At 36.3% G+C, this 27,170-nt stretch overlaps 6 protein-coding genes across 7 annotated transcripts; 3 read left to right on the top strand and 3 right to left on the bottom strand.

Moving 5' to 3' along the window:
* Window positions 1-839: 839 nt before the first annotated feature.
* On the bottom strand, window positions 840-4,557 carry LOC120277868 (mitotic checkpoint serine/threonine-protein kinase BUB1). Of its 2 annotated transcripts, none has more exons than XM_039284715.1 (15): window positions 4,447-4,557; window positions 4,317-4,358; window positions 4,084-4,235; window positions 3,835-3,992; window positions 3,641-3,734; window positions 3,309-3,419; window positions 3,140-3,227; window positions 2,868-2,971; window positions 2,711-2,782; window positions 2,540-2,647; window positions 2,248-2,405; window positions 1,939-1,993; window positions 1,722-1,856; window positions 1,411-1,532; window positions 840-1,297 (listed from the first exon to the last, which is right to left on the bottom strand). In XM_039284715.1, the coding sequence occupies exons 4-15, from the start codon at window positions 3,954-3,956 to the stop codon at window positions 1,108-1,110; spliced, it is 1,359 nt and encodes a 452-aa protein (XP_039140649.1). In that variant the 5' UTR covers window positions 3,957-3,992; window positions 4,084-4,235; window positions 4,317-4,358; window positions 4,447-4,557; the 3' UTR covers window positions 840-1,107. The 2 variants fall into 2 exon arrangements, with proteins under 2 accessions (XP_039140649.1, XP_039140650.1); XM_039284716.1 differs by having other exon boundaries at window positions 841-1,297; window positions 2,540-2,629.
* Window positions 4,558-4,748: 191 nt separating this feature from the next.
* Window positions 4,749-7,280, top strand: LOC120276682 (30S ribosomal protein S5, chloroplastic). The gene is given in 3 exon segments (XM_039283352.1): window positions 4,749-5,276; window positions 5,278-5,450; window positions 6,857-7,280. Coding segments are annotated over 3 exon segments (918 nt in total). The 5' UTR covers window positions 4,749-4,781; the 3' UTR covers window positions 7,107-7,280.
* Window positions 7,281-9,399: 2,119 nt separating this feature from the next.
* Window positions 9,400-10,046, top strand: LOC120276819. The gene is made up of 2 exons (XM_039283535.1): window positions 9,400-9,862; window positions 9,972-10,046. The coding sequence occupies exons 1-2, from the start codon at window positions 9,502-9,504 to the stop codon at window positions 10,010-10,012; spliced, it is 402 nt and encodes a 133-aa protein (XP_039139469.1). The 5' UTR covers window positions 9,400-9,501; the 3' UTR covers window positions 10,013-10,046.
* An 858-nt stretch (window positions 10,047-10,904) lies between these two features.
* On the top strand, window positions 10,905-14,516 carry LOC120278219 (SH3 domain-containing protein 3-like). Its single transcript, XM_039285163.1, is given in 11 exon segments — window positions 10,905-11,038; window positions 11,343-11,465; window positions 12,064-12,133; window positions 12,231-12,379; window positions 13,056-13,157; window positions 13,301-13,498; window positions 13,591-13,653; window positions 13,735-13,845; window positions 13,933-13,977; window positions 13,979-14,008; window positions 14,108-14,516. Coding segments are annotated over 11 exon segments (1,071 nt in total). The 5' UTR covers window positions 10,905-10,978; the 3' UTR covers window positions 14,228-14,516.
* A 3,627-nt stretch (window positions 14,517-18,143) lies between these two features.
* LOC120277572 (G-type lectin S-receptor-like serine/threonine-protein kinase At4g27290) lies at window positions 18,144-20,283 on the bottom strand. The gene is made up of 6 exons (XM_039284431.1): window positions 20,082-20,283; window positions 19,848-19,897; window positions 19,550-19,612; window positions 19,281-19,491; window positions 18,946-19,183; window positions 18,144-18,857 (listed from the first exon to the last, which is right to left on the bottom strand). Exons 1-6 carry the CDS (start codon window positions 20,281-20,283, stop codon window positions 18,575-18,577), a joined length of 1,047 nt encoding a protein of 348 aa, XP_039140365.1. The 3' UTR covers window positions 18,144-18,574.
* On the bottom strand, window positions 19,432-25,491 carry LOC120277335 (G-type lectin S-receptor-like serine/threonine-protein kinase At4g27290). The gene is made up of 7 exons (XM_039284133.1): window positions 24,148-25,491; window positions 23,823-23,954; window positions 23,562-23,719; window positions 23,262-23,472; window positions 22,919-23,156; window positions 22,690-22,840; window positions 19,432-22,605 (listed from the first exon to the last, which is right to left on the bottom strand). The coding sequence occupies exons 1-7, from the start codon at window positions 25,442-25,444 to the stop codon at window positions 22,300-22,302; spliced, it is 2,493 nt and encodes an 830-aa protein (XP_039140067.1). The 5' UTR covers window positions 25,445-25,491; the 3' UTR covers window positions 19,432-22,299.
* Between the last annotated feature and the right edge of the window lie 1,679 nt (window positions 25,492-27,170).

Genomic DNA, 27,170 nt, shown 5'->3' on the forward strand with positions numbered 1-27,170 from the left:
TTTGCAGAAGAACTCAAGCCTTCATTCATATCAAGATCAAGTTTAATCCCAGATTCATTCTGCAAACTCCGGGAGAAATGGTAAAAGGAAACCAAAGTAATCTCTTGGATTATGGCAGAGAAACAAGATGACAACAGGAGAGAGTAATGGCTCCAGATAACAAAGGATGTGGTGCATGTGTGCTGATAGAATTCCATACTATAAGAGTGTGTGTTCATGCTAGGAATCTTATTATTATTATTTTTTTAATAATTAATAAAGAACTGTCTCTAGGAAAGGTACACATGCATGAGGTTAGAGCTTTTAGCCATACGGTGCCTGAATTTTGGGAAGGTGGCTGAAATTATGTCACTTTGGACTACTAGCTTTGAAGTGTTGTTGAGCCAGTAAGGTACCAATAGTGTTTTAAGTTGAGTCACTGGTTTTTGCTTTAGCAAAACTTGTGGAAAAGTTGGGTATGATTTCTAGACATTTTTGGTGGGATTTTGTGTTGGATGTTTTCATTGCCCACACTCATGATATGGTTCTTGCTAATATATGCATGCCTTTTGTTTTGTGGTGTAGACTATTTTCAAAATAAAATTTCCAGTTTTACCTGTTTTAGTTTGTCATTTCCCTTTTGATGCCTTCTTTGCTTGTCTAAAAACAAAATATGTGGTCACAAGTACTTCTCTGTAAATACCTAGTCCAACTCATGAAAATTGTCCATTTTGAATACAATCACATGTTTTTCAAATTATACGTATAAGTAGTACATGAACTTAATTAAACTCATGCAAAACTTATTAAAATCAAAGCTGGATACCACACTACTTTTCACCAAGTTCAACCTTAATTAACTTACTCCTATTACATCATAAAATAAAGGTCACCAAATTATCCTAATCTGTTAGCATATACAATTCAAGCTCTTCATTGATCACAAAGTCTCAAACATGCAAACTTTAACTGTTTTACATAAAGAATGGTTTTGGAAAGAACAACATTTGAACTTTTAGAATGTGGTTGTCCCCACTCCCAGTAATGATGAACAGATGATACACAACAAAGTAGAAGCTACAAACAGGGTATAAACAACAGCTTGTTAATTTGCAGGCAGAACATATGCTAAGCTGAACACAAGGAAGCCTTCTGCTTCAATAGTAAATGCTTTAATTTATTTATCAGCTGAGGATTTCTGCACATATAGTCCTCAAACGATGATCGCAGACTTTGCAGAAGTGGTACATCACTTTCATTAGATTTTATGTTGAGCAATTTAGAGAACAAAGGCTTCCATAGATCAACATTCCAGTACCTGATGGATGGAAACATTAGAGACAGACCAGATGCAATATTTACAATTTTCATTAACAGAAAATCCTCTTTCCTAAATTTTTGTGGTTAAAATGTATCATGCTGATCTAATACCTCTTAAAAGCTGTCTTGGGTTGGTAATAATAACTTCCATCTGGAGTTGACTTCTTTTCAATACTCATATATGACCCATGGAGCATCATATGCACAACAACACAAAGACCATATGTGTCAACCTATCACAGGAATACAGTCAATCATTAGTGCCATGAAAAATTTTCTGTGACAGTATTAGCATTAGAAGAGGAGGTATTCCATTCTTCTCCCCAGTCAGAGAGAGATCAAGGGAAATATCATATTTCTTAAAAAATGAGAAATAAAAAGACTGATAAAGTGAAATTGGTTATATAAATGAAAGGCCAAACCTGGTAAGTCCACAATCGATTTTCTTGCATCTCCACACAACGAAAACAAGATGTTCGGCAGTCCCCATTAAATTCTGTACCAGCAGGAAAGAGGCTTAGGTCTATTCCCCTTCCCCAGTCCACTAGACAAAGTCCCTGCAAACAATGACCTTAATCATGAAATTAATTTAAGCATAACTAATCATAGAAGGAACATAGAAAATGGTTAAGGTTAAACCTGATCACGCCAAGATCCAGTTCTGCTACTAAAGCCATCATCCGTCAAATCATCCCTGCCAAAAGAAAGAAGGCCTTTTAACTCCAACTTCTTGTTTACTTTACCCGTAACCCAACCAGGGCTATAAATGATCAAATGAAGTTGTCATAATAATTATGCTACGGGATATATCCAGCTCTTGTTCTTTAATAGTACAGTAGAATAATAGATAGTGAAGGTTAATAAAGGAAAAACTTAGATGACAATTTACTGAAGATCCTTGGAAAGCAACTACTCCAAAGTTGATTAACAAACAGAAAATAGAATTACCTAGCATAACGAACAAGCAGGTTATCGGGCTTGAAATCACCATGAATGATGCCAACACTATGCAGAGCTTCTAACATGCGCAGCATCTCTATAGTGTAATAAATGCAGAGTACTTCTTCCATTACTTTGTGCATTACAACATAAGAATTTATAGCATCCTGCAAAGGGTCATGTGTAAAAGATTTTAAAGCAAAGTGAAAGGCAGCTCAAGTAGGAGTTATGGTCAAAGAGAATGACAATTCACAAAATTGTTTGTAAAGAAAAAGAAGCAGATATCAAGAGCATTAGCTACCTGCAGGGTTCCATGAGACAAATAGTTGCACACTAGTACACTCCAGTCGGAGTAGATATGAACTTTATGAGCAAAACCAAAACTTGACCTCTGAAGGAATATAATTTTCTACAATAAGTATGGCAAAAGGGTAAGTATTTAAATTGCAAGCATTTAAACAAGACAACACACCTCCACATCTGTGATGCGTTTGTCCAGTTGACGATACATGTAAAATTCCCAAGGAAAAGCAGGCTTTTGAACCTGACAAATCACAACCATCACTACCTAAATTTGAGTTGAAACATAAACTCTCCCATAGAAGAAAAGGGACAGGAGCATACAAGACCTTAAGTGCAACAACATCATCTGGATTACTGCCAACATAAGCCTTGTATACTTGAGCAAACCCACCAAGGCCCGAGCAGCCTTTGATCTGGTACGTACAGCCACCTTCAAATATAACATGATTATAACCAATGTGAAAGATTATAAATGATCACAATATGTACATATTGGCATAATGAGTATGCGTATATTGGCATACGGTTGTATGAAACACAACCTCATTGAAGACAAGCTAAATCTGCTTGGTTTATAATCACAGAAAAGAGGTGCTACCTAGGTCGATGATCTTATTTCTTGAGGAATTTTTCAATGAAGACAGAGATACTTTTCCAGAATAACCCTTGTTGCTCCTATAACAGCCCTGAAGGAGTGCCAAAAAAAGGCTAGAATGAGTTTGATAAGCTTAAATGAACATCCTTGAATGATATCAATTGCTTCTTACATCGTATTTTTTGAAGTCAGAATCCATCCTTTTCAGCAAATCATCTATGGTAGAGCTTGACCAAGGATTCACATGACTATGTTCCACTCCTGAATGTGTTCCTGTGTCTATCTACAAAATAACTTGGAGAATCAGGAAAAAAAAAACAGCTCCAGTTGTGTGCCTAGGCAAAGACAACTTGAAAAATCGAATCTATAACACCTGTTTGCTAATTTTGATTGACAGCAATAAATAATAACAAACAACAACGGTGACATACATTCAGAAAAAAAGGTTAAATTTTAAGTCAAAATTACCAAATTTGATCATACTCATAATCATATTTCGCATACCTTGGGGTCAGGACCAGCACTGGAAACGATTTCAGAAATGTGATTCAGGAACAAGGTGTGCGTCCTCTTCAGCCTGTCCAGTGGCTGCGCATGTCTGTTTGACACAGACCAAAATGAACACACTTCAAATATAAAACAAACCACTGAAAGCACCAGCATTAGCAGCAACACCGTTCAGAAGGATATATACGAACCTGGAAACACCGAGCTGATAAACATCATGAGCCTCAACAAGCCTCCCTTTTGAAATGAGAAAAATCCCATATGCCTCATATAGCAATGAGCAAGCCTGGCAGATGCTTTTCACCTCCAGCATCCTGAAAACCCTCTCAAAATCCTGAATCACGTCCCCCTTCAATTACCAATGATAACAAGAAAATTACATCAACAAACATACACAGAAAGCAGCATCACCAAAGATTGAAATAAATCAAAACGTTTACATAGAGGATAAAGATCTTGAGGAATCTCAGGTCGTTCTTGTACCGCTCTTCATCCACGAACCTTTTGATGCAGTCCTCGAGGAGGCTCTTGAGCCGCGATGAATCTTCATTGACTGTTCCTTTGAGAATCGCCCAATTCCTTGTGAATGGACCTGAAAAATCGGTGAAATGCGGATCTAATCAGCATTTGATGCATTTCAGAGCAAGAGAGAGATGGAGGGAAAGTAGATCACCGGAGCCATGGGACAATAGGATCGGATCGGTAGCACGATGCCCTGCGAGAAGACAAAAGTAAAAGATATCAACGAATTCACAAAAGAGAATGGGATGAGAGAGCACAGAGGAGGAGAAGGAATGCCTTACGGGGAGGAAGGGTTCTTCATAGGGCTGGTGGAGATCGAGTGGCGCGCCGGTCCGACCATCGCCGTCGCCGGAGAAGGAGAAAAACCAGAGAAACGGGAGGGAGTTTTGAATTTTCCGAGGGAGAGGGAAAAAAAGGGAAACTTTTTTGAATGCTATATGCTTATCGGATTCAGATCCAAATTCATCTAAACCCGTTAACGAATTATTTTGTACAAACACCCTTACAAAATGTAAAAATATTTTAACAGCCTATAAAATTACATAATTATATAGGGTTATATAGGAAAAAAACACGATAGAGAGATAAGCCCTTCGGAAGCTCGAAAGGGGCGATAATGGCGTCCACTGCGTCCATCGCTGCTCTCAGCTCCTTCTCCTCCCTTTCTCTCGGCCGCTCCCTTCCTCTCAAACCGAGGGTTCTCCAGAGCTCTACTCTTGTCCCCCTGTTCGGTTCCTCCAAGCTGTTCTCCCTCTCTCATCCCATCAGAGCGGGGAACGACAAGGACATCGACACCAGCTTCTTCGACAACTTCGATCCCAATGCTGACGTTCCTTTTGATCCTCCGACACCTCCGGAGGGATATGTCCCACCGCCCTCCTTCGACGAGCTTCCCCCAGAGACCGAGGAGGATATCACCACCGCCTATGAGGAGATCTACGGACCAGCGTACAGCGGCGTCAGTGTCCTTGGAAACGACGTCTACGTCATGGACGCGCACCTGAAGAAGTCCTCCGGTGGATTCCTCGGCCGGCGCAAGAAGGAGAAGCCGAATGATGGGTTCGAGGAGAGGGTCGTGCAGGTTCGGCGGGTCACCAAGGTCGTCAAGGGTCGGGAAAAAGCTCTCTTTTAGGGCTATCGTCGTTGTTGGGGATAAGAATGGGCAGGTTGGGATTGGGGTCGGGAAAGCCAAGGAGGTCGTGGACGCCATTGCTAAGTCGGCGACCAATGCCCGGAGAAACATCGTCACCGTCCCGATGACCAAGTACTCCACTTTCCCCCACAGGTGATCCCCATTCTCATTTCAGCTGAGTTCATTGTCATCTCATATAGTCTCAAATTACAAAATTTAACTCGCTAATCTTAATAATCTCATTGAAAAATTTGAATTATCTGTCCAAATTAAAGCTGTATTCTAGAGAGAAATGGATAATTTCTAGGTTTTAAATGGACACCATCCCTGGGAAATGAAGCAAGGAAAAGCTCTAGTTTTTCTTTTGTTGAAGTTTAATTCGATATATTAGGAGTATGATTTAAAACTACTTGAATGATAAAGGTATTAATGTGTTCTTAATTGGGGGAGGAATGAGACGAGGTTGTGTCCTTAATCTGGAATATACCATAGTTTGTTATTTATCTAATGACTTCTGAAAATTAAAACGCTGCTCATATTCTAACTCAATAAGATCACCTTTAATTTACTTAGCTTGAAGAATCCAGTTGCCTGATTATTCTCTTTTCACTTCTGTTATGTGTTTACTAAATCGCATCTTATATTTTGTATGATGATTGAAACAAGAAAAAATCCTGTTTCCTCATGCTACTTCTTTTTGTGTTTTGATATGATCTATTACTTTTAAAGAAATGTAGTCTGTCTTAGTGGGAGCATAGCTTGTTCTAATTTGTACAGTCTTCTGGTTTTTTTTCCCTTCTTTTATTTCAATCTCCACCTGTCTTATCTCCTCTAACAGTCCTGTTGCTTTGTTTTTCACATAAGTTACTCTCATGCAAAGAGCACTCCTAGCACTTGTGAATCCTTATGTTGTGTTCATGGTGGGATTTTGTTTGGTTGTTTCATGAGTTCATAGTTGCGATCAGTTTTACTAGGTCAAATGTGCTCCTTCACACATCTTGATCTACAAATTATAAGAATCATAAGAGTTTTTTTTTGGGATATTTTTGTTGGAGATGATTGAAGGGCGTGAGTTCCTGTTTTGCTCATCAGAATTAAAAGGACTTGTATTTATCTTTTCTCACATCTTAGTTTCTTGTAATGATACTTCGGGTTTTGTGGCTACAAATTCTATTTCGATATTTTGACATAAAGATTTAGTAAGAACTTAACACATAGCCTTTTCTTGGTCAATGTCCATAGAGAATAAATTCCTTTCTCTATTTATTTCTATAAAATTTGCTCCTTTATTGGAAAAGTTTGGTGAAAACCTCACCTTAACAGAGGAAGTGAGAAAGGTTTATAAAGGTCAGAAGATCCCTCCTTTCACTTATCTTTTGTTCTTAACCATGAGTTATGCCAACATATGGGACAAAGAAATGAATTAAGTGAAGGAAAAAAATTTGGAGGTTTTGATTGATCTGGTATATTAATCTGCAAGCTTAATCAGTCTTATCTAATTGTAACAATGACTGTGTCTTTTGCTTCTTTTGTTAACTCAACTGGTCAATATAAAACAGGTCTGATGGAGACTATGGAGCGGCAAAAGTTATGTTAAGACCCGCTTCACCTGGTACTGGTGTGATTGCTGGTGGAGCAGTAAGGATTGTGTTGGAAATGGCTGGTGTAGCAAATGCCCTAGGGAAACAGCTACGGAGCAAGAACGCTCTTAACAATGCCAGAGCTACGGTTGTCGCCATACAAAAGATGCGGCAGTTCCGTGATGTTGCACGTGAGCGAGGGATTCCAATGGAAGAATTGTGGAAATGATTGTATCTTTATAATTTCTGCTGGCCTAAGTTTGCACCTAGGTTTTTTTTCCCACAATATTATTGTAAACCAACCAAATTATAATTTCTTTATAATTCACTGATGTTCGTGTTGTAATGAACCATTTCAGACAGGATTCTCATGATTGATGAGAAACTATTTTTCTGTATTAAATTCCTTCTCCTAGTAATGAAGAGATTTAATTTGGAACTGTATGGTTCTCCTGGCAGCAATGGCTGTCAGGTTCACAACTATTATTTCTATGATGTTTCCATTGAACAAGAAGATGATCTGTTGAAAACTTCACTGGAGACAGGCATGGCGGAAGGCCATTCATTTTTGGCATTGAAATTGTAGAACTATTTGAATCAAAGCTGAAATTGATTTAAGGTAGTCTAATTCGGCAGAAGATCCACATAAATGTTCATTTATAACAATCGAGATTGAAATTTATGAAGTTACCAACTAGACATTTATTTTTATTGACCAACCAAATCCTGATATTTGCATTGACAGATGACTGTTTTTATTGACCGGTTACTTGTTATGTCAACAATAACAGGAAGAACTTTCAATAACTTGATAATACCTGTCCTTTTTAATAGAAGAAAAAACACGATAAGCCATCATATTCATGGCAAAACTAATGAAAAGCGATGGATGACTAATACATTAGCACTAAAACGACAACCATTCAATCAACAGATGATCTCTGCCTCCGTTTTAGGCGAGATGTATGTCTAATTCGACAGTTAAGATGTATGTCGTATTCGACAGTTGGAGATCATTAGAGCACAAAAATTGTCTAAGTGATCATAAGAAACTGTCAGAAGATGCGACAAATCAGAGACAGCTCCAATATGTCAATTGAGCTCATAATTCACCAAAGAAAGATGGAAATGTCAATCATATCAAAAGGACATGAGATCTAGTCCACCATTCTAGAAACTAATATATACAGGCATTGACAACAAAGTTTCCTCCGATATTTTAAGCATTACCAAGCATTTGAGAGGAATACTTTTATCTTTCTATATCAAATGAACTCCTACCACTTCTAAATAAACATGTACAGAGATGTTCCATTGATCCTAATCTGAATTATTTCATTGGTTCACCAATACTTTTCAGAATCTAAAACAAAAGTAACAGAAACTTAAAGCTGAATCCTTATCATATTTATCCTGCAAGCGTGAGCAAACACAAAACAATGCCCACAAAGAAATATTAAATTAGTAAAATTAATAGCTAATGACAATAATGACAAGAATGAAATAGCACTGAGAAGGAGATCCCATATGACACGATGGTTGAAAATTCTCCTGTTTCTTTCAAGCCATATATTCCAGAAAATAGCACTGAGAAGGAGATCCCATATGACACGATGTCGGATTTCCATTTGTAGGATCCAAGAGGTCCAAGCATCATATATGGACTGAGGGAAATCTATAGTCCATAAATTTGAGCAAATAAGTACCAAATACACTATGCGAAAGTTACATTTAGCAAACAAGTGATCTATTATTTCTGTTGCATAATGGCAAAGAACACAAGTATCAGTAGAGCATTGGTTGCAACCTCGTTTAGCAAGGTTTTCCAGTGTAAGGATTTTATTATCCCATGTTAGCCAACAGAAAAGGTTTATCTTACTCGGACAACCCGTTTTCCAGAATTTATAGCTTAAGGGGTAGCGGAAGCCCCCATTTGAGAGGAATTGGTAAAGTGAGCTTACAGAGAAGGACCTATTACTTTCTAGTGTCCAGATTTTGGCATCACCTTGATTGATTGAACAGTCAACTATGGAAGAAACTAGAGGAAGAATATCAAAGGTAGAAACGGTCCGCAAAAAGATTATTAGGGAAGGAAAACCTTGAACGAAGTGCTTGATGGAAATCCAAGGGGTAATGCAATCATTGAAAAGAGGAAGCCAAAGGTTCTTGGGGGCATTACCTTCTAACCAATTTATCGAACCATAGAGTTGTGGAAGTACCATCCTTAACAAGTGAAGAAGAGCAATTTTGAATGATTGGGAGCAAAGGTATAATATCAGCCCAAAAGAAGTTTTTTTTTCCCTATGCGATGAATAGAGTAAAGCCCAAGATGGGTCTTGATTTAGGTAGTTAAAATGGATGATCTTCAACCAGCAACCTTTATGGTTGGTGCAACGTTTCCACCACTATTTTCCAAGTCTTAGAGGTTGAGGGTATCCCATCCTCTGACTTTTTGAGGCCTACAAATCCTCTTCCAGGCAATGAGGCAGATTCCTTTTAGGCCTAGATCAGGTCTCCTCCAAAGGAAATCCCTTTAGATTTTATCAATTTGTTCAATCACCCATGAAAGAAGTTTGAAAACTGACATCTAGTAGGAAGCATGTATTGAGATTCAGTCTCAATACATGGTTATGGATAGCTGGAGTAGCATTAATGAGCCAAGACATCTTCCTAGGCAAATGCTAGATCAATCTGTACTTCCTAGCAATGTGTTTCCAATGCATGATCCTACATTTGAGTCTCATGGTCTGAGCCCTCCCATGACCTTGAGTGCATGCTTGGCTGATATGCAACAACAGGAGAGACAAAGGCTGCAACTAGTTCAGCTTGAGCATGAGAAGAAAGCCAACAGGCGCTCTAGAAGCCGGCCTGCTTCATCCTCCACCCGTCATCAGGGAAGCAATTCAAGTGGATCTCTAATGAGTACTGCAACTTCCAGGCTCCGTCACAAGAACAAAATATTTCATCCAAACTCCACCACACCTGGTCCTTAGTTTACCCTTCTTAATTAATTTATAACCATATATTAATATCACTATTAATTCCTATATTTATTACCTTCCATATGTTTATTGTTTTTGTTATTTGTATATAGAACCTGAAACTTGTGATTCAGAAGGTGCTGAAGATAAGTGATGTTGACACTCATGGGAGGATTGCTATTCTAAAGGTTTGTTCCCTTTTTAGCTTGTTTTTATTATATGTTTTAATTATATATTCTGATCATGTTTGGTGGACGAGAAATAAATAAATAAATAAATAAATAAAATAATAATTGATATGAATTTCATTCAAAGATAAGCATATATACATGTAATTGATCCAAATGAGAGGGAGATTTTTAATTAATTATGATATATTCATTTTTTAAAAGAAAAATGAGAGGAGAGGTGTGGGATTGCAATACTAGAAGCTTTATAAGACACTAAATATAGTCTTATAAATGTTTTTATACTTAAAGATTTGTTTTGAGGGAACATAGATTAACTAAATTTATTTAAAAATTAATTAATAAAAAAAAAACTAAAAAGCACATAAAAAAAATAAAAAAATAGAGAGAATGAAAAGTATGACATTAAAGAATTAATTAAAAAGATGGGAATAAGGCTTGGTGACATGCAGGAGACTGGAGACATGATGTCATTAACAGTAAAGATTTAAATTGAAACCCCCAATTGCTTAAGCGTTTACTTAATAATTTTCATTATTTTACTTCAAATAATTCTTGATAAAATAGTTAATATTGAATGTAGGGGAAAAAAATATATATATATATAAATACATATCAGTCTTTAAAAAATATAGAATTCAAAACAGAACGAATGTTTTTTTTAAAAAATAATTATAAGCAAATAAAAAGATTTTGTTAGTGTGATAAAATCCTCTTTTTTAGTCCATGTTAGTTAATTAATAGCCGTTGGAGAACAGAGTTCTAAACGGGCCGGAAGGGTAAAAATGACTTTTTACCAGAGTCCAATCATGGAGATATAAAACCAAGACGATGGTCTTTCTTTCCCAAACTGAGAAGAAGAAGACCAATTTGAGAGAGAGAGAGAGAGAGAGAGAGAGAGAGAGGTTGAGGAAGGGGGAGAAGAGAAGAGGATGGATGCGCTGAGAAGGCAAGCAAGCAAGTTCAAAGATCAAGTAGCAAAGCAGCAGCAAGTAACCCCTTTCGTCTCTTCACACTATCTCATCATCTCATTGATTGTTCAGATCTTTATCTAATTTACTTTGTTTGATTCAATGGTTTATGTGTTTTTTTTTTTTTTTATGGAGGATGATCTTTATTTTCGCCCAATTGTTCTGATTTCAGATCTCGCTACTGTTTTTTTCTTGCTGAATTTGTTAATTTTTGTTGATGCGTTTGATTTTTTTTTTTTGGTCTAGGGTTTCTTCTTGCTGTTTTATGTGTTTAATTGATGTATTTTTACTTTTTTTCCTGATTTTTGGTGTAATATGGTTGCAGGCGGTTATAAAGCAGCTTGGAGGAACTGGTTATGAGAGCTCTAATGTGATGGTTATTGATGAAGTTGAATTGCAGAGGCATCAACAGCTAGAGAAGTTATATAGGTCTACTCGTGCTGGGAGGGTGAGAAAAATTATAGCTTTATTTTGTTGTGGTTATGAATTTGATGGTATTTCTTTTAACATGGGAAACTTAGTTTTTTTGCTAATTTACTGGAGATTCATTGTATTCAATTCAAAATTATACTTTGCAGAATGATTTAATCTTAACTTGGTTATACATTTGATGGTATTTTTTTTTAACATGGCTTGTGATTTAGTGAAATTTCACTTTTCTTCAGTTCAACATTGTGCTTTGCAGAATAGTTTAATATTAACTTGGATAGGAATTTATGCTAAGAATATGTTTAGTATTTTCAAGATCATCATTACTGAGAATGATCTTCTCTATCTTTTGCAATATTTATGTTTTCCTGAAAGGATGATTATAGACCAATATCTATGCACTTGCATACTTTCTGCGCTGACAATGCAAATACTTGCTCTTAGATTCAGGCATAACGTAAACCGCTTCATGTCTTCGGTGAACTTGGATCTTGCTTTCCTTTTTGATTTGGGATGTTACCTATTTGATGTTGGATGGTCGATTGCATTACTCGTCCACGTTCTGTTATTGTCTAGTTTAACTTTGATTTTTGTTTGCATACGCTTCTGCATTTCAGGATTTTCAGAAGGATATAGTTCGTGCTGCTGAAGGGTTTTCTTCCATCCAACAGAAACACATTGAAACATGTACTGTTTGAATCTAGCATTTTCAAGAATGAAGTCACATAATATTTGTACTATGTTTTAAAAATGCTTTCATTTGATATTACCTTGTTTGAATAAGGTACAAAACTATCTGAGGATTGTTATAAATATGGAACTGACAACAATGTTAGTGATGGGAGTCTGGCCAAAGAAGCATCTTTATATGGGGGTGCATTGTTGAATATAGAAAAAGAACATGAAGAGTTCAATAAGGTTCTCTCTTCACAGGTATAGGTATACCTTCCTTGGTCCTTGTTAATACTAGCCTAGTTTCACAATCATGCAAATCTTCTTGTGGTTAGAATGTGATCATAGAGCTATTTCTGTAGAAAGTTTTAACATTTATTCAAGCATGTCAGATGCTTGCTCTTATATGTATTTATTTAGACCTCTTTGCACAAGTTTTAACACTATAGTTAAGATGGATTCTTTCCTTTTGTTAGAGTTCTCAGCCTTTTTGACATTGATCTAGATCAATCAATAGGCATCAAATTGTGGACAAAAAGTCTTCAAGATACTCATGTTTAATAAATAACTTTTGACTCCATAGATGCATTCTGTCTTGGATCTTAACCATTCCCTTCTTGTAGTGTAGGTTATCTAGGCAATTAAGTTATGCTATATTCGATTTAATATATAATTTTCTTTACTTTTGTTTTGTTTTAAACGTTTGGGTTTTCTTAAAACAATGTTTTCTATCACATGCCAGTGTTTTTTTGGTTAATTTCATTGATTATTGCTGTAATCTTTTTTAGCAAAAAGAGTGGTCAAAGCCCCTATTTGTTTGAAAAAAATTTATCTCATAAAAGACATAAATAGAACTCGTAGAACAAACAATGTGTGTTTTGGCATGAATCACTAATATAAATTCAATTGTAGCTCTTACGTTGGTTGGTCTTTGTAGGTTATAGAACCATTAAAAGCAATGGCCATTGGTGCCCCATTGGAGGATGCTCGCCATCTTGCTCAGCGCTATAGTCGGATGAGACAAGAGGCTGAGACACTGGTAATCCAATCCTTTATTATCAGATTGTAAGAAATTTGCAATCCTTTCTATGCAAGCCTTTACTATTGAATTTTCGGAACTAATATTTTCCTTTCTATCCTATATCTATATATACTGTTAAAATTTCCCCAAAATGTGAACAGGCAGCAGAAGTTTCAAGAAGACAAGCTCGAAGTAGAGAGGCTCCCATAATGGAGAATACTGCAAAGCTTCAGTCTTCGGAATCCAAAATGCAAGAACACAAAGCAAACATGGCAGTCCTAGGAAAAGAAGCAGCTGCTGCATTAGCTGCAGTTGAATCGCAGCAACAAAGGCTAACTTCCCAACGCCTATTAGCCTTGGTATGGTATGATTTCCTTAGAACTATTAAGCATGATAAATGGGAATGCATAATCACAAAGTTTTATTTTATTTTATTTTATTTTTGCTGAAGCTCGAAGCTGAAAAATCATTCCATCTAAGAGTAGCTGCTATAATAGATGATGTTGAAGCTGAGGTAGCCTCTTTTCCCCGCCATTAAGTAGAATATGAAAGACATGGAAAACTAACACTAGTTTGTATCCAACAACATCACCAGATGATTTCGGAAAAACAAAGAAAAGAATCTGTTCCTCCATCAGCTCCTTTTGCTGTTCCACTAGCTCAACCGCATAAAAATTCTGAGAAGGCCTTGTATTTTCTTGCCGAGGTAAGTTCAAAGCATCTCAAAATCTTCCTAAAATAAATTCACCATGTCAAAAATTCTCCGGCAAGGTCATTTTGCTTTCTCTTGCAGGCAATGCATCCATTTACAGGTGCTTCTGAAAAGGAACTGAGCTTGGCAGTCGGGTGACTATGTTGTCGTTCGACAGGTGGGTTTATATATGTACTTCTTTGTTATCCTTGTTAATTTGGCCTTGTTTGGAATACTTATGACTTCACTTAAAATATAACACTCCTCACTGACGTAGGTGAACCCAAATGGCTGGTCTGAAGGAGAATGCAGGGGCAAGGCTGGATGGTTCCCAACTGCATATGTGGAGCAGCGACAAAATATTCCCCCCAATAAGGTCTTTCCTCAAATGGTCTAGTTTTCATGATCCTGTGAACATCTTAATCTGCTGCAAATCATGTTCAAGTTTGCAAAAAAGCAAGTGCTTTTTTTCATATTTTTTTGAAAAAAAGAGCTGCTAGAGCTAAACAGGAGCAAGTGCTTTGCATGCCCATGTGTTATCTGTAGATCATTCATAGGCAGTGCAAACTCATTCCTTATTGATTGTTTCTTTTCTGAAACTGAAACCCATGAGAATTTGTATTCATGATTTACTACAGTTTTGTTTGGCTTCAATGAGAACTTTGAATGTGAAATGTGAGAAGGAAGAATTTTTAAGGTAATGAAATGTCAAATGCTGGAGAAGATAGGTGTTTTGTGAAATAATTTAAAATTTAGTACAATAACCCTTAATTTTTTAGAAGGAGGGGTATGTAAATGCAAAGTTCTCCAATATTATTATAGATTGAGATTTGAAATATTTATTTTCAAACTGATATTTTTTTTTTAAATTCTTATATACATCTAGAGATAATAAGTAAATCTTTAATAATATATATATATATATATATATATTTCTTATCAGGAACCGACTTTACCTTATTAAATACCTAATTTGTTTTAGTTTTTGTTCATCCACCCCTAATGGTAAGTGTCCTTTACTACTATCTTTTGTTGCCGTTGTACCATTTTTTTTATTTTTAACAAAATTGTGTTTATTCACTTTTTTTTAAAAATAAATAAATAAAAAATAGTATATGTATATTTCAATTTTTAAATTTTTTATTTGTTTTAAAATATTGATTAGCTTGGGATTATTTGATATTTTGATTTTTTTTTCAATTTTTTTAATCTTAATGTTGGTTTATATCTTCAAGTATTTCTTAAAATATTTATTCAAAACTATTTATGTTCTGTAAAACTTTGCTTATGACATGGCAACCTTGTGAACAATGAACATACAATACATTCATTATAAATGTTCAAAATAAATTGTTTCTGTTCATTAGAACTCGGGATGGATTTTATATTTTAACTTTTTTTTTATATATTTTTCTATATTTACTTACATTCATGTGACATTGATTTTAAATGTAATTTTTTGGTTTTAAATTAATAAGATTAAATAAATACAATCACTTCATAAATAAGATTTTATTCCTTCTCTGAATAACCATACAGGAAAATGATTTGCACTCTGAATTATAATGCTAATAATAAACAACTTCAAATTTAATTAATACTAGTATAATATTTACATTTGGGGTTTATTTCTAATCATTTTCTTTATTTTTTATTTTTTTAATAGCAAAATTAGTGCTTTAAATATTACATATTTTTTAAAAAAATCATTATACTCCCTATTATTATTATTATTATTAATTTTTTTAATACAATGAACAAGTCATAATAAGTGTGTGCACTACCGATCATTTTATTAATATGCATTCACTATATGAACATTTACTTGTGTAGACACAGAGATTAGGTTATAATACTAATTTTTGCATCTAAGATTTTTGTTTAACATCAATTAGGTTATGAGATGCAGTCAAGATTTTTTTTTTTTTATATTAATTATTTTGTTTTGAATAAAGTGGATAAACCACAAATTTATTTTTTTGAATAATAGACGACAAGTGCCCTTTTTTTATGAATATAAACAGTACTAAATAGCACTAGAACCCGAATGTACAGTATATATACAGTATGAGAATAGTATAAAAATCTCGAGTGAACTTTTACATTAATTATGGAGTGTATTTTAAATTTTAAATAATTAAAATTTTTATAAAATACAAGTGAGACCAGCACCACTGAATCACAATCACTCTTGAGTTATATTTACAAACATTTTGAATTTTTTTTTCCAAAACTCCAGCAAAGCACGTGAGTTTCACGTGCACGTGCGAAGAAAGCCCCCCAAAACCCGGCTGTCTTCTCTCTTGCCCTTCTTCTCAAACCCTTCTTCTCCGATCTCCTCGCCGCCGTCATCGTTCTTCCTTCCGGCGAGGCAAGCATTTCTGGATCCCTCGGCTATGCCTCGATGGTTTTGCTTCTCTAAACCCTAAGAATTTCTTTGATATAGATTTTTCGATGATTTTTTTTGTTTTGCTTATTTTTGCTTCTTGTTTATTCTCTGAGAAATGTCGATGTTATGGAGCTTCCCAAAGTACTCTGTGATCGCATCAACCAGCTTGAGCACCAGGTTTACGTTTCTGTTAATATTTGTGAATTTCTTTGATGAATTCCTCCGCATCATTCCAAACTCTAAATATATTGATAGAATTCTTTGTTTCATGAATTTAATTAGTGTTTGATCAAAATTCAGAGAATTAGTTTGACTCCATGGATTCCTGGTGGGGTTTAGGAATTTTATTAGTGTTTTGAAACTTTGATCAAAGTTGAGAGAATTAGTTTGACTCCATGGATTCCTGATGCAGTTTAGGGATTTCATTATAGTGTTTGATCAAAGTTAAGAGAATTAGTTTGATTTCATGGATAATTGGTGGAGTTTAGGTTTGTCCATCTGTCTCAGTGTTTAGATGCTTCAAGATTTCACTCATGTTTGTGTGGAATGAATTTCTTGCATGGGTTTCTCTATACTCTGTTATTGTAATTAGGTCAAATGCTGTCCGTGCTATTCCTTCAGTTGCCATCTTCAATCTATAGATTCATTTGTGTTTTTCTTTAATTTTTGCACATGATTTTGCTGTTAATGTTCTTGCTTTCATGAAAATTATCGGTGTTATATCAAATTTATTAAAAAAGTTTTGAACCCTTGGATTTCAGGTTTTGGATCTACTGCTTCCTATTAGGGTTGAGGTTTGCCAATCTGTATTCGTATTTGAGTGTGTGTTCTTTTTGAAAGAATTTCTTTAATTGGTTTTCCTGTATTCCCCTAGTAATTAGGTTCTGCAGCATGGTTAGCTTCCAAAATCTCTGGATTCAATAATTTTTTCTTATATTCACATTTAGTTTCCAAACTTCTTAGTTTAATGGATATACAAATTTGTTTTTATCAGTTTTTACGAGAAAATTTGAACCTATGAGTTTTAGCTTGTGAAATTAGAGTGTTTCATGTTTCTAATATTTGATCTTTTTCTTTAGGTCTTATAGTTAATACTGCATGCATATGTTTTCTAGGAAAGATTTCTGTAATGGCTTCTTTTACTGATTCTTATATTATTTGTTAGCTGTAGCCATTTGAGAAATGCTTTTCAAGAAACGCCTCCGATGCTATAAAATCTTGATGCATATACGCATGCAAGATTAACAATAACACCTCAAGAGATCACATATTAGAATTGCTAAATAACGAAAGAAAATTTCTAAGTTCATGGACTAAAACCTATAGGTTCAAATTGATAAAACAGCAACTGCATATCCATTAAATTAAAGACATTTTTCTACTATATATATATATATATAAGAAGAGGAAATGAATCCAGTGATTTTGGAAGCTCGTACTGCTAACCTTAATTAATACAAGAATCTAAGAAAACCAATTCAAAAAATTCTTTCAAAGATGAATACAGGTTGATCAACCTAGACCGGAATAGGAAGCACTAGTTCCAAAACCTAAAATCTATTAATTTTAAAAAAAATCTATGAATTTGATCAAACACCAAGAAATATTCATCTTTGCTAAAATCTATTAATTTTAAAAAAAATCTATGAATTTGATCAAACACCAAGAAATATTCATGAAACCAAGAATATTAGCAATAAAATCATGGTTAACAATTAATGATTGTAGCAAATGAATCAAGAGATTGGGGATGGAAAATGAAGGGATAGCATGCACCCAAAAAATAAATAAAATAAAAGAAAAAAGGTGGGGGCCTAATTACACAGAACAATGAGAAACACATTCAAGAAATTCATTTCAAAACATACACACCCTCGACTGCATGAAATCTTGAAGCATTTAAACGCTAAGACAAATCAACAAATTTAAACAGTAGTAGTTACTGCAATTACCAATATTATGTTTTTCCATCTGATATTGTTCTAAAGGGAGACTAAATCATCCCAGACAACTTAATGATTAATATGTATGACAATTCCAAAAGGAAAATAATTTTGCGACATGTCTCTTGGCATAGTGTAAGCTTGGTATCATATGCCTTTAAGAAGAAGCACTTGTTTATCTACCTACAAGCACTGTAATGGTATCACATGCATTGCTTGACGATGCACATGCATAAGAATTTCTCTTCGCTGCAAAATTAGGTCGTTTAGGTTTTGGTAAATGGGCATTCTCAGTGGATAGCATGAAAACCACAGATGACATTGTTGGCCTGTCTTTTGGATTTGACTGCACACACAGAAGCCCCAGTTTGTATGCATCTCATGACTTGATCCAGTGAATAAGAGGAATTACTCAATAATGGATCAATTGCTTCTGAGATATTGTTTTCATTTCAGAGACGCCAGGTCTGAAAAAAAAGTTACTGATCAGTGAAATAGTTGCAATTGAATAGGAATTAATGTTGATGTAGAAATCATTCTTGCCTTTTTCTGGAAGATAGAATTTTGGATTTGAGAGATAAACCCCCCTGATCTTTTGGCCACTAACAATCTCTAAGACCATAACACCAAAGCTGAACACATCTGACTTCACTGAGAAAATTCCATCCATTGCGTATTCAGGGGCCATGTATCCACTGTTTGTATTTTTGATGAAATGAGTCTTTGAATTGGCATTTCATTATAAGCATCAATGATCAGATTGCAGTAGTAAACGTTACTTACTATGTGCCATCAACTTTTCTTGTTTTGGTTGTGGTGTCATCTCCGCAGAATGTTCTTGCCATGCCAAAATCTGAAATTTTAGGGTTCATTGTCTCATCAAGCAGAACGTTCCCAGCTTTGAGATCTCTGTGTATTATTGTAACCCTTGACTTTTGATGAAGGTATAAGAGTCCTCTTGCAACTCCTAGAATGATCTGGTAACGTGTTTGCCAATCTATATTGATGGTTTTTTCTCTGCCTGGCAATTATTTTGGCACTGTTAGTTTAATTTCCAGAATAAAGAAAAAAATAGTAATGAATGCCACCAGTTGGAAAGGTAGTAATTATAAACGGACCAAACAATAAGGAATCCAAGCTTTTGTTAGGCATGTACTCATATATCAACATTCTTTCATCCATGTCCATGCAGCAACCAAGAAGTCTAACAAGATTTCTGTGTTGAAGCTTTGTGATCAACAAAGCTTCATTCTTAAACTCATCAATCCCCTGAAGTGAATTCCTGGACAGTCTCTTCACAGCAATCTCAAGTCCTCCTTCTAGCTTACCCTGAAATCATTTCATATAAATTATAGGTTGATTTGAGCCTCATGCTTTAAAAGCTTACCTTGTAGACGGGTCCAAATCCTCCTTGCCCAAGTTTGTTTCTCAGGTGCAAAATTGTTTGTGGCTTCAAGTACAAGGCTTAGATCAAATAATGGAAGCTCTAGTTCTTCATTTCTGATTTCACTCTGATGATTATTATGTTGAACTTGACCTAACAAACATATATAGATGCGGTAAATTTTAGAAGAGAGCAAGTACAAACTATTACCTCAAATATATTAGTATCTGTAATCCTTTTCCTCTTTATCCACACACTGGAAAGCAGCAGCTTAAGCAAGTAACAGCGTTGCTGGAATTACCGTGATGATGGCCACTGTTCCTTTTCTATGGGATTTCCTTCCAGATGAACCTGCAAAAGATGCATGCTGCTTTGTTATAGATTAAGTCAGCAAGTTGGAATTAAGAGAGACAAAAACAAGAAGCTCAGTTACCTAGATCTGTCTTGGAGACCCGTACGTAGAGATCCTGGCCAGAAGTCGAATAGATGGCGAGCCCGATGAAATCCTCAAACTAAAGAATGCAGCCACTCCCACCTGTGCGCATGTCAGCGTTCGCGTATCTAGTACACAAGCAATTCATCAAACACTTAGCCCTACACTCCTCCAACCCAAAACTATGATCCACGAATGAGTTCCATGTGTCTGGCAGCCGAGCTCGGACAATCTTCAAAAACCCATTCGTGCTGTTCTGCCAATCCAATGGCTGTTTTCTTACACACCCACTGGACATATCCATCATGGCCCAATCACGAGGCGATCTCGGCTCGAAACCTTGCAAGCAGCTACACATTGGGGATCCGAAGGGGTAGCAGATCCCATTGGGCCCACACGAATCGAGTGAGCTGCATTGCGACTTTGGTGTGTACTAGAACAAGCTCCACTTGGACTGGCTCAACCAGACATAACGCTCAGCTTTTCCGGTCTGATTTCACAACCAACCGGGTTATGATTGACCAGTTCGACTTATAGTAGCGGTAGTATACCTCCCTGTTGTTGTTAACAAAGTCGAAGTTGAAACAGATTCGCGAGTAGGAAACCATTTCTGGAATACTACAAAAGGAAAGGCCGGTCCATGGACCCGACCGCCAGTTGCAAACCGAGCCGCATGAAATACGAGCTGTGGGTCACCACGGATGTCCATAGTGATGGAGTAGTCCACAGGAGAAGGGTTGTTGGGGCTCTTCCACGATGTCAAGTTGCGGTTCAAACCAGTGGTTAAGTCGCAGACCCAGCTTCATTCTGGGGAAGAGTGTGTCTGTGGGGTGGTCAAAGCTCTGCCATGCAACATGATTGGCTTGGTCCTTATCTCTGACCACAAAGTTCCCATCGTCAAGGAGTTGTGCCACAGGGTTGTTCAAGATCATGCTAGTTGGAGCTGAAGACCAGAGGATGGTTGTGGAGTTGTGTTGCATGGAAGTGATGATAAGTGTTCCATTGGTACATAGAGTTAGTACTCCAGTGGAGGATTGGGCCATTGGATGTTGGCGGTTGGCCACCCAGACAATTGTTTGTATTGGCAAATTGTGGTACCATATACCAACATAGCGGTTCTTAGAGATGTTTGTGGGGCTGAAGAAGCCCAAGGTGAACGTTTGTGGGGCTGAAGAAGCACAAGGTGAACGTTCCACTGGCGGAGACCAGAGTTTGGCTTTCAAATAGTGGTTGGGTTGGAAACAGTGTATCAGCTGAGAAACAAGGGCGGGACAGAGCAATGAGTAATATGAGCTGTAAAAATGTCTGCATTGAGATTGTGGAGGCTTGATTCACTCAGGAAGGTTGGAAGGGGATGAATTCTTATCATCTTGGTGGATAGACTATTCCAAACTGCAATTAGACCTTCTGTAATTGAGCTGCTTGGCATGAGAATTTTCCATTAGTCATAAAACCCGCCATTATCACTGATGAGTGCGTTTCTTTGACTTGCTAATGTTTTCAATGGGCCAAATCCAACATAAGAGTTTAATGATATATCTTTTTGATCTTGACATTGAGTTACTATCTCTAAATACCGTTGGCTTAGAGTAAGCGCGAGACACCATATTCTGCGAATATAAATGTTCAGTTTGACCCAGGATGCTAGAATTTTGATTGATGCTCACTAGATCACGTCCTTCCACTCTATCTTCTTCAAAGAGACTCAGTCTATTGTGAATGTTGTTTTCTTTGTTTAGGTTGCATTGTTTTCAATGGACCTACAAAACATTGTAAGGGTCTCATGAATTACAATTACCTGGTATTGATTTCTTGAAGATGAACTTGGATAAGATTCTGACTTTGCCAGAAAATCCGGTTGTTTATAATGTTGAGGCTAACTTAGTGGCTAGCATGAAAGCCACTGGTGACTTAGTGTGGTGAAGTCTTGCACATTCTTTTCAAGGCAATTTCCAAGCTTAACCCTGTCAATAATCACATTCCATGCTCTGAAATCATTTCATACAGATTCAGAGTTTGAGCAAGCCTCTCTGGTTTTTTGGTGCTAAGTACAAAGTTACAAACTAAAAACCAAATTATATATTTTCTGATGTGATTGTTGAGACAGAGGGTGAGTGTAAATGTTCACTGGATCATGTCCTTTGATTTTAACTTAAGCAGGAGACTCAGTCTAATGGGGATGCTGTTTTCTTTGTTAAAATGTGCTTTTTTTTATGGTACAATTCATTAAGCTACGCATGTATTCTCTATCAGCTTAGACTTTTACACAACTCACTCGAAACCAGACACAAAAATTTCGAAGGACTTAACAAATAAGCTTTTATCTACCCTCTAGTATTGTGAGGGTATCAGTTGCATGACTTGGTTCTTGATTGCTTGAAGACGTGCTGAGATAGGAACCCCTCTTTGCTAAAAAACCAGGTTGTTTAGGTTGTGCTAAAACGACATTACTAGTGCCTAGCATGAAAACCACTGATGACATTGTCGGCCTGTCTTTTGGGTTTTCTTGCACACACAACAGCCCCATTTGTATGCATCTCATCACTTGAGATACAGAGTAAGAATCGGAAGTAATTGATGAATCAACTAGTTCCAATATTTCGCCTTTATTCCATAGGTCCCATGCCTTTGAAAAATATACAAGAGAAAGCAAAAATTAGAATAGTTTCAAGTGAACAGAAATGAATGTCATTGTTTAAATCACACTCACCTTTCCTAGGAGGCAGAGGTCTGGATTGGAGAGATAAACTCCTCTGTTTTTTTGGCCACTGATTATCTCTAAGACCAAAACACCATAGCTGTATACATCAGACTTCACTGAGAAAACACCATCCATGGCATATTCAGGAGCCATGTATCCACTGCATGTCATCAATGCCATATATTATTTTTACATTTTGAGCATCTATGATTGCACAAAGTAAAAGATTACTACTTACTATGTTCCAACAACTTTTCTTGTTTTGGTTGCAGAGTCATCTCCTCCAAATATTCTTGCCATGCCAAAATCTGAAATTTTAGGATTCATTGTCTCATCAAGCAGAATGTTCCCAGCTTTGAGATCTCTGTGTATGATTGTAACTCTTGATTCTTGATGAAGATATAGAAGCCCCCGAGCAACCCCTAGAATAACTTGATACCGGGTTTGCCAATCTAAACTGGCACTTTTCTCTTTGTCTGATGAATTTGATATCCTATTAGTTTCTGTTTTTCTTTTCTTTTATACATATACTGAAAATCAGTGGCAACAAAATCCCAAAGAGGAAGCAATAAAGAACATACCAAACAAGAAGGCATCCAAGCTTTTGTTAGGCATGTACTCATATATCAACATTCTATCCTCCACTTGAAGGCAGCAACCCAGAAGCCTAACAAGATTCCTGTGCTGAAGCTTTGTGATCAACATCACTTCATTCTTAAACTCTTGGATTCCTTGTAGTGAATCCTTTGACAGCCTCTTCACTGCAATCTCAAGTCCATCCTCCAGTTTACCCTGCCATTAACCATCAGCACATTCATAATATCTCAATTCATTTCATATTGGCTTCAATGTTGTTTAAGCTTCTTGCTTTAAAATGTTACCTTATACACAGGTCCAAATCCCCCTTGTCCAAGTTTGTTCTCAGGTGCAAAGTTGTCTGTGGCTTCAAGTATTACACTGAGATCAAATATTGGCAACTCTACATCCTCATCTTTCATTTCATCTTCATGGTTGTGATGGTCAATGCCAGTACCGTTTCCTAACAAACATTTTTTATTTTTTATTTTAAAAAAAACCCCATAAATTATTGTTGCCTGTTCATAGCAAATACTAGTTGACCACTAATCTTAATTAACAATTACCTCTTCTCTTCTTCTTCTTCCTGCAAACACAATAAGCCGTGCAAGCAAGCGCGGTCAAAAGTACAAGTACAGCAATGACAACAACAATGACGATGACCACGCCATTAACGGACTTCTTCTTCCCAGATGAAGCTATCAAAGTCCATTAAAACTATAATTAATGAGAAGCATCCATGTGGGTTAAAACTTAAAAGTCAAACACTTGCCTTAAAAAACACCATCACCAAATCACTATATAATTAATGAGAAGCATGCAAGTGGTTTAAAACTTAAAAGTCAAACAAACACTAACACTTAAAAAAAACACCATCACCAAATCACTTACCAAACTCAGACGCCGCGAGCCGCACATAAAGATCCTGTCCGGACTGAAACGCACCGAGACCAGTAAAGTCCCCAAACCAAAGAATGCACCCACTCCCACCAGCGCGCACATCCGCATTCGCATACGCAGTGCACGAGCAATTCATCAAACACTTAGCCTTACATTCATCCAAACCCAAACTCTGATCCACAAACGAACTCCACGTGTCAGGCAACTGCGCAGCAGTCATCTTCAAGAACCCATCCGTTCCGTTCAGGCAATCCAACGGTTCTTTTCTCACACACCCATCAGATCCATCTAACAAATCCCAATCACGAGGTGATCTCGGTTTAAACCCTTTTAAACAACGGCACATCGGTGAACTAAACAGACCACAAACTCCATTAGGTCCACACGAGTCAAGTCCCGAGCACTGTGTCCGTGGCGTGTACCAGAACACACTCCACCCGGACTGACCCAACCAAACAAACCGCTCGGTTTTCCCGGTATGGTTCACAACCAACCGGGTTATAATAGACCGGTTTGAGACCTCATAACTGTAGTAAATCCCAGTACTATTATTAACGAAGTCAAAATTGAACCCGTTTCGAGTGTAAGCCGCCATTTCCGGTATACTATCAAATGAAAAACCGGTCCATGGACCGGACCGCCACTTGCGAACCGACCGGTCTGAAACTACAAGCTGTGGATCACCACGGACGTCCATGGCGACAGAGTAGTCCCCCGGAGAAGGATCACCAGAGCTTGACCATGATGTCAGGTTGTGGTTCAAACCGGTGGTGAAGTCCCAGCCCAGTTTCATGCCCGGAAGTAGTGTGTCAGTGGGGTAGTCAAAACTCTGCCATGCAACAACATCATTTGTTAATTGGTTCTTGACTACAAAGTTGCCATTGTCAAGGAGTTGTGCTACTGGGTTGTTGTTTAAGTTTATGGTTGTTGTTGGTGGAGTTGAAGACCAGATGATGGTTGTGGAGTTATGTTGTATGGAAGTGATGATGAGTGTTCCATTGGTGGTTAGAGTTAGAACTCCGGTTGAAGATTGAGAGATTGGGTGCTGGCGGTTGGCAACCCAGACTATTGTTTGGATTGGTAGGTTGTGATACCATATGCCAACGTAGCGGTTGTTGGAGATGTTTGTAGTGGTGAAGAAGCCTAAGGTGAAGGTTCCACTGGCGGAGACTAGAGTTTGGTTTTCAGATAGTGGTTGGGTTGGAGAGAGTGTATCAGTTGTGAAACAAGGATGGAAGAGATAGTAGAGAAAGAAGGTTGTGATGGAGATTATGGTGCTTGTTTTCATGGTGTTGTGCTTTGTTTGTGGTAGTAATTACTGGATTAATTTTGGTGAAGAAAGATGGTGTTTTTAGAGTGGTAGTAGAGGGCATGCATGGATGCATGATCAGTTAGTGGGTGCCAAATGTGGTAATGAAGAGTCAATGATGTGACTAAGATCATCACTAGTTTTGTGGGTGGGAATTGGTCCAAGAGACAAAGTTTTTCTTCATTTGTGTGCTTGCGCGTTTGGAAATCATTTTCTATGAGCGAAAAAGAGTTCATATTGTCATTAATTTTTTTTTTTTTAAAACACATGTTAGATTATGATTGGATAGAATTATAAAATACCCTGATTCTAGAATTAGGAAATATGAGCCAGACTCTTGCTTAGAAAAAAAAAATTATTTATTTATTTTTTTAAATTTTAAGAATTTATTTTTTTAAAAAAGAAAGGTGGATAAGCATGGTCGATTAAATAAAGTATGAGTACGTATGCCTGTTTGAAGGAGTCTTGATCTCAGAATATTATATTGTTTAAGTATCTAGAAGAAAATACTTGGAAGCTTTCCAGTTTCCAGTCCACTTTTCTAGTTTTATCTTTTTAGTATTTGAAGTTTTATTTAACAAGTGATTTGGTCAATAAAATTGATTGGCATAACTAAAAGCATAAATTTTGACAATTAAAAATTAAAAACTCGTTGTTTTTTTTTTTTAAACTCAATCTTAACTTTGTCTGATTAAATATTATTGTAATCAATGGTTATTAAACAAGATTTTGTTCAATTATTCCATGATGACAGTTATCCTTATAATATATTTGGAAGTCTTGAAGATCAACCTTTATTTCATTAGTATCAATTAACATGTTTTTTTTTTAAATTTAAATGAACAAAACATATCAATCCACATCAAACTCTGGTCGAAGATGTGTGCAACGTGTCAATCATTGGATAGCCCAATGTTATGGCACTAAAATATAAAAGAGAAAATCATGGGTTTAAATCCCTCTCCCGGCAGTACGAGAGGCAGTACTGTTTTCCGTACTGTTTATACACTATTTATTTAAGATTTTTATATTTTTTTTGTACAGTAAATATACTGTATATTCAGGCTCCGTTATTATTCAATACTATTTATATTCATAAAAAAAGTGCTTGTCGTCTATTATTCAAAAAAAAAAAAAAATATGCAATGTACTTTGACTTAGAGGCTAAAAAGATATGGACCCGGACGTGCTTTGACCTTACGCCTGTCGACATATAAACCCGGTCATTCACAGCCAAAAAGATTTTTAGTGTCACTATACCATAAGATCGTTGGCATCAACTTGCCTATCATAATAACCTTCTAACACATTTGTCCATATTACCTGACTTGGTTTTTAAAAAAAAACCTTTATTTTCCATGAATCTTATTTCACGTTCTTAAGTTAGTTTTATTCAGAAAATTAAAACGATCATTGTAATGACAAATTTCCCACATATCCCAGACTTGCAAGCAAGATTCCAAATGTGATAAAATTTTTAAGCGGGTCTTCTGCCATCATAGTCTAAAGGTGGGTCACTAACTTTTGAGTATTGACAAAATAACTTTTTTTTTTGTATTTTTTATAAAAATGGGTAAATTATGACTTCATTAGAATAAAATAAAATAACTTTTTAAGTCTGCAAAATTGCCGACATGCATGACTTTGATTTTTTTTGCCTTTTTTAAATAATTTTATTTGAAAAAGGTTGCTCTTGTAAATGGAT

The sequence above is a fragment of the Dioscorea cayenensis genome, chromosome 15 (assembly GCF_009730915.1).
Source record: "Dioscorea cayenensis subsp. rotundata cultivar TDr96_F1 chromosome 15, TDr96_F1_v2_PseudoChromosome.rev07_lg8_w22 25.fasta, whole genome shotgun sequence".
NCBI classification, from domain to species: Eukaryota; Viridiplantae; Streptophyta; class Magnoliopsida; order Dioscoreales; family Dioscoreaceae; genus Dioscorea; species Dioscorea cayenensis.

Bases quoted from the DNA above. Each gene is read 5' to 3' on its own strand.
- LOC120276819 (XM_039283535.1), top strand. From the start codon at position 9,502: ATGGTTATGGATAGCTGGAGTAGCATTAATGAGCCAAGACATCTTCCT. The intron at 9,863-9,971 runs GTCCTTAGTTTA...ATTTGTATATAG, and splicing joins TCCAAACTCCACCACACCTG to AACCTGAAACTTGTGATTCA.
- LOC120277335 (XM_039284133.1), bottom strand. From the start codon at position 25,444: ATGAAAACAAGCACCATAATCTCCATCACAACCTTCTTTCTCTACTAT. The intron at 23,955-24,147 runs GTAAGTGATTTG...GGACTTTGATAG, and splicing joins GCTCGCGGCGTCTGAGTTTG to CTTCATCTGGGAAGAAGAAG. The intron at 22,606-22,689 runs GTGAGTGTGATT...TATTTTTCAAAG, and splicing joins ACCTCTGCCTCCTAGGAAAG to GCATGGGACCTATGGAATAA.
- LOC120277572 (XM_039284431.1), bottom strand. From the start codon at position 20,283: ATGGATATGTCCAGTGGGTGTGTAAGAAAACAGCCATTGGATTGGCAG. The intron at 19,613-19,847 runs GTAATTCCAGCA...TTGTACTTGAAG, and splicing joins GAACAGTGGCCATCATCACG to CCACAAACAATTTTGCACCT. The intron at 19,492-19,549 runs GTAAGCTTTTAA...AAATGATTTCAG, and splicing joins GATTTGGACCCGTCTACAAG to GGTAAGCTAGAAGGAGGACT.
- LOC120277868 (XM_039284715.1), bottom strand. From the start codon at position 3,956: ATGCTGGAGGTGAAAAGCATCTGCCAGGCTTGCTCATTGCTATATGAG. The intron at 3,228-3,308 runs GTAAGAAGCAAT...GCACTCCTTCAG, and splicing joins CTGACTTCAAAAAATACGAT to GGCTGTTATAGGAGCAACAA. The intron at 1,533-1,721 runs GTTTGGCCTTTC...TTCCTGTGATAG, and splicing joins ATCGATTGTGGACTTACCAG to GTTGACACATATGGTCTTTG.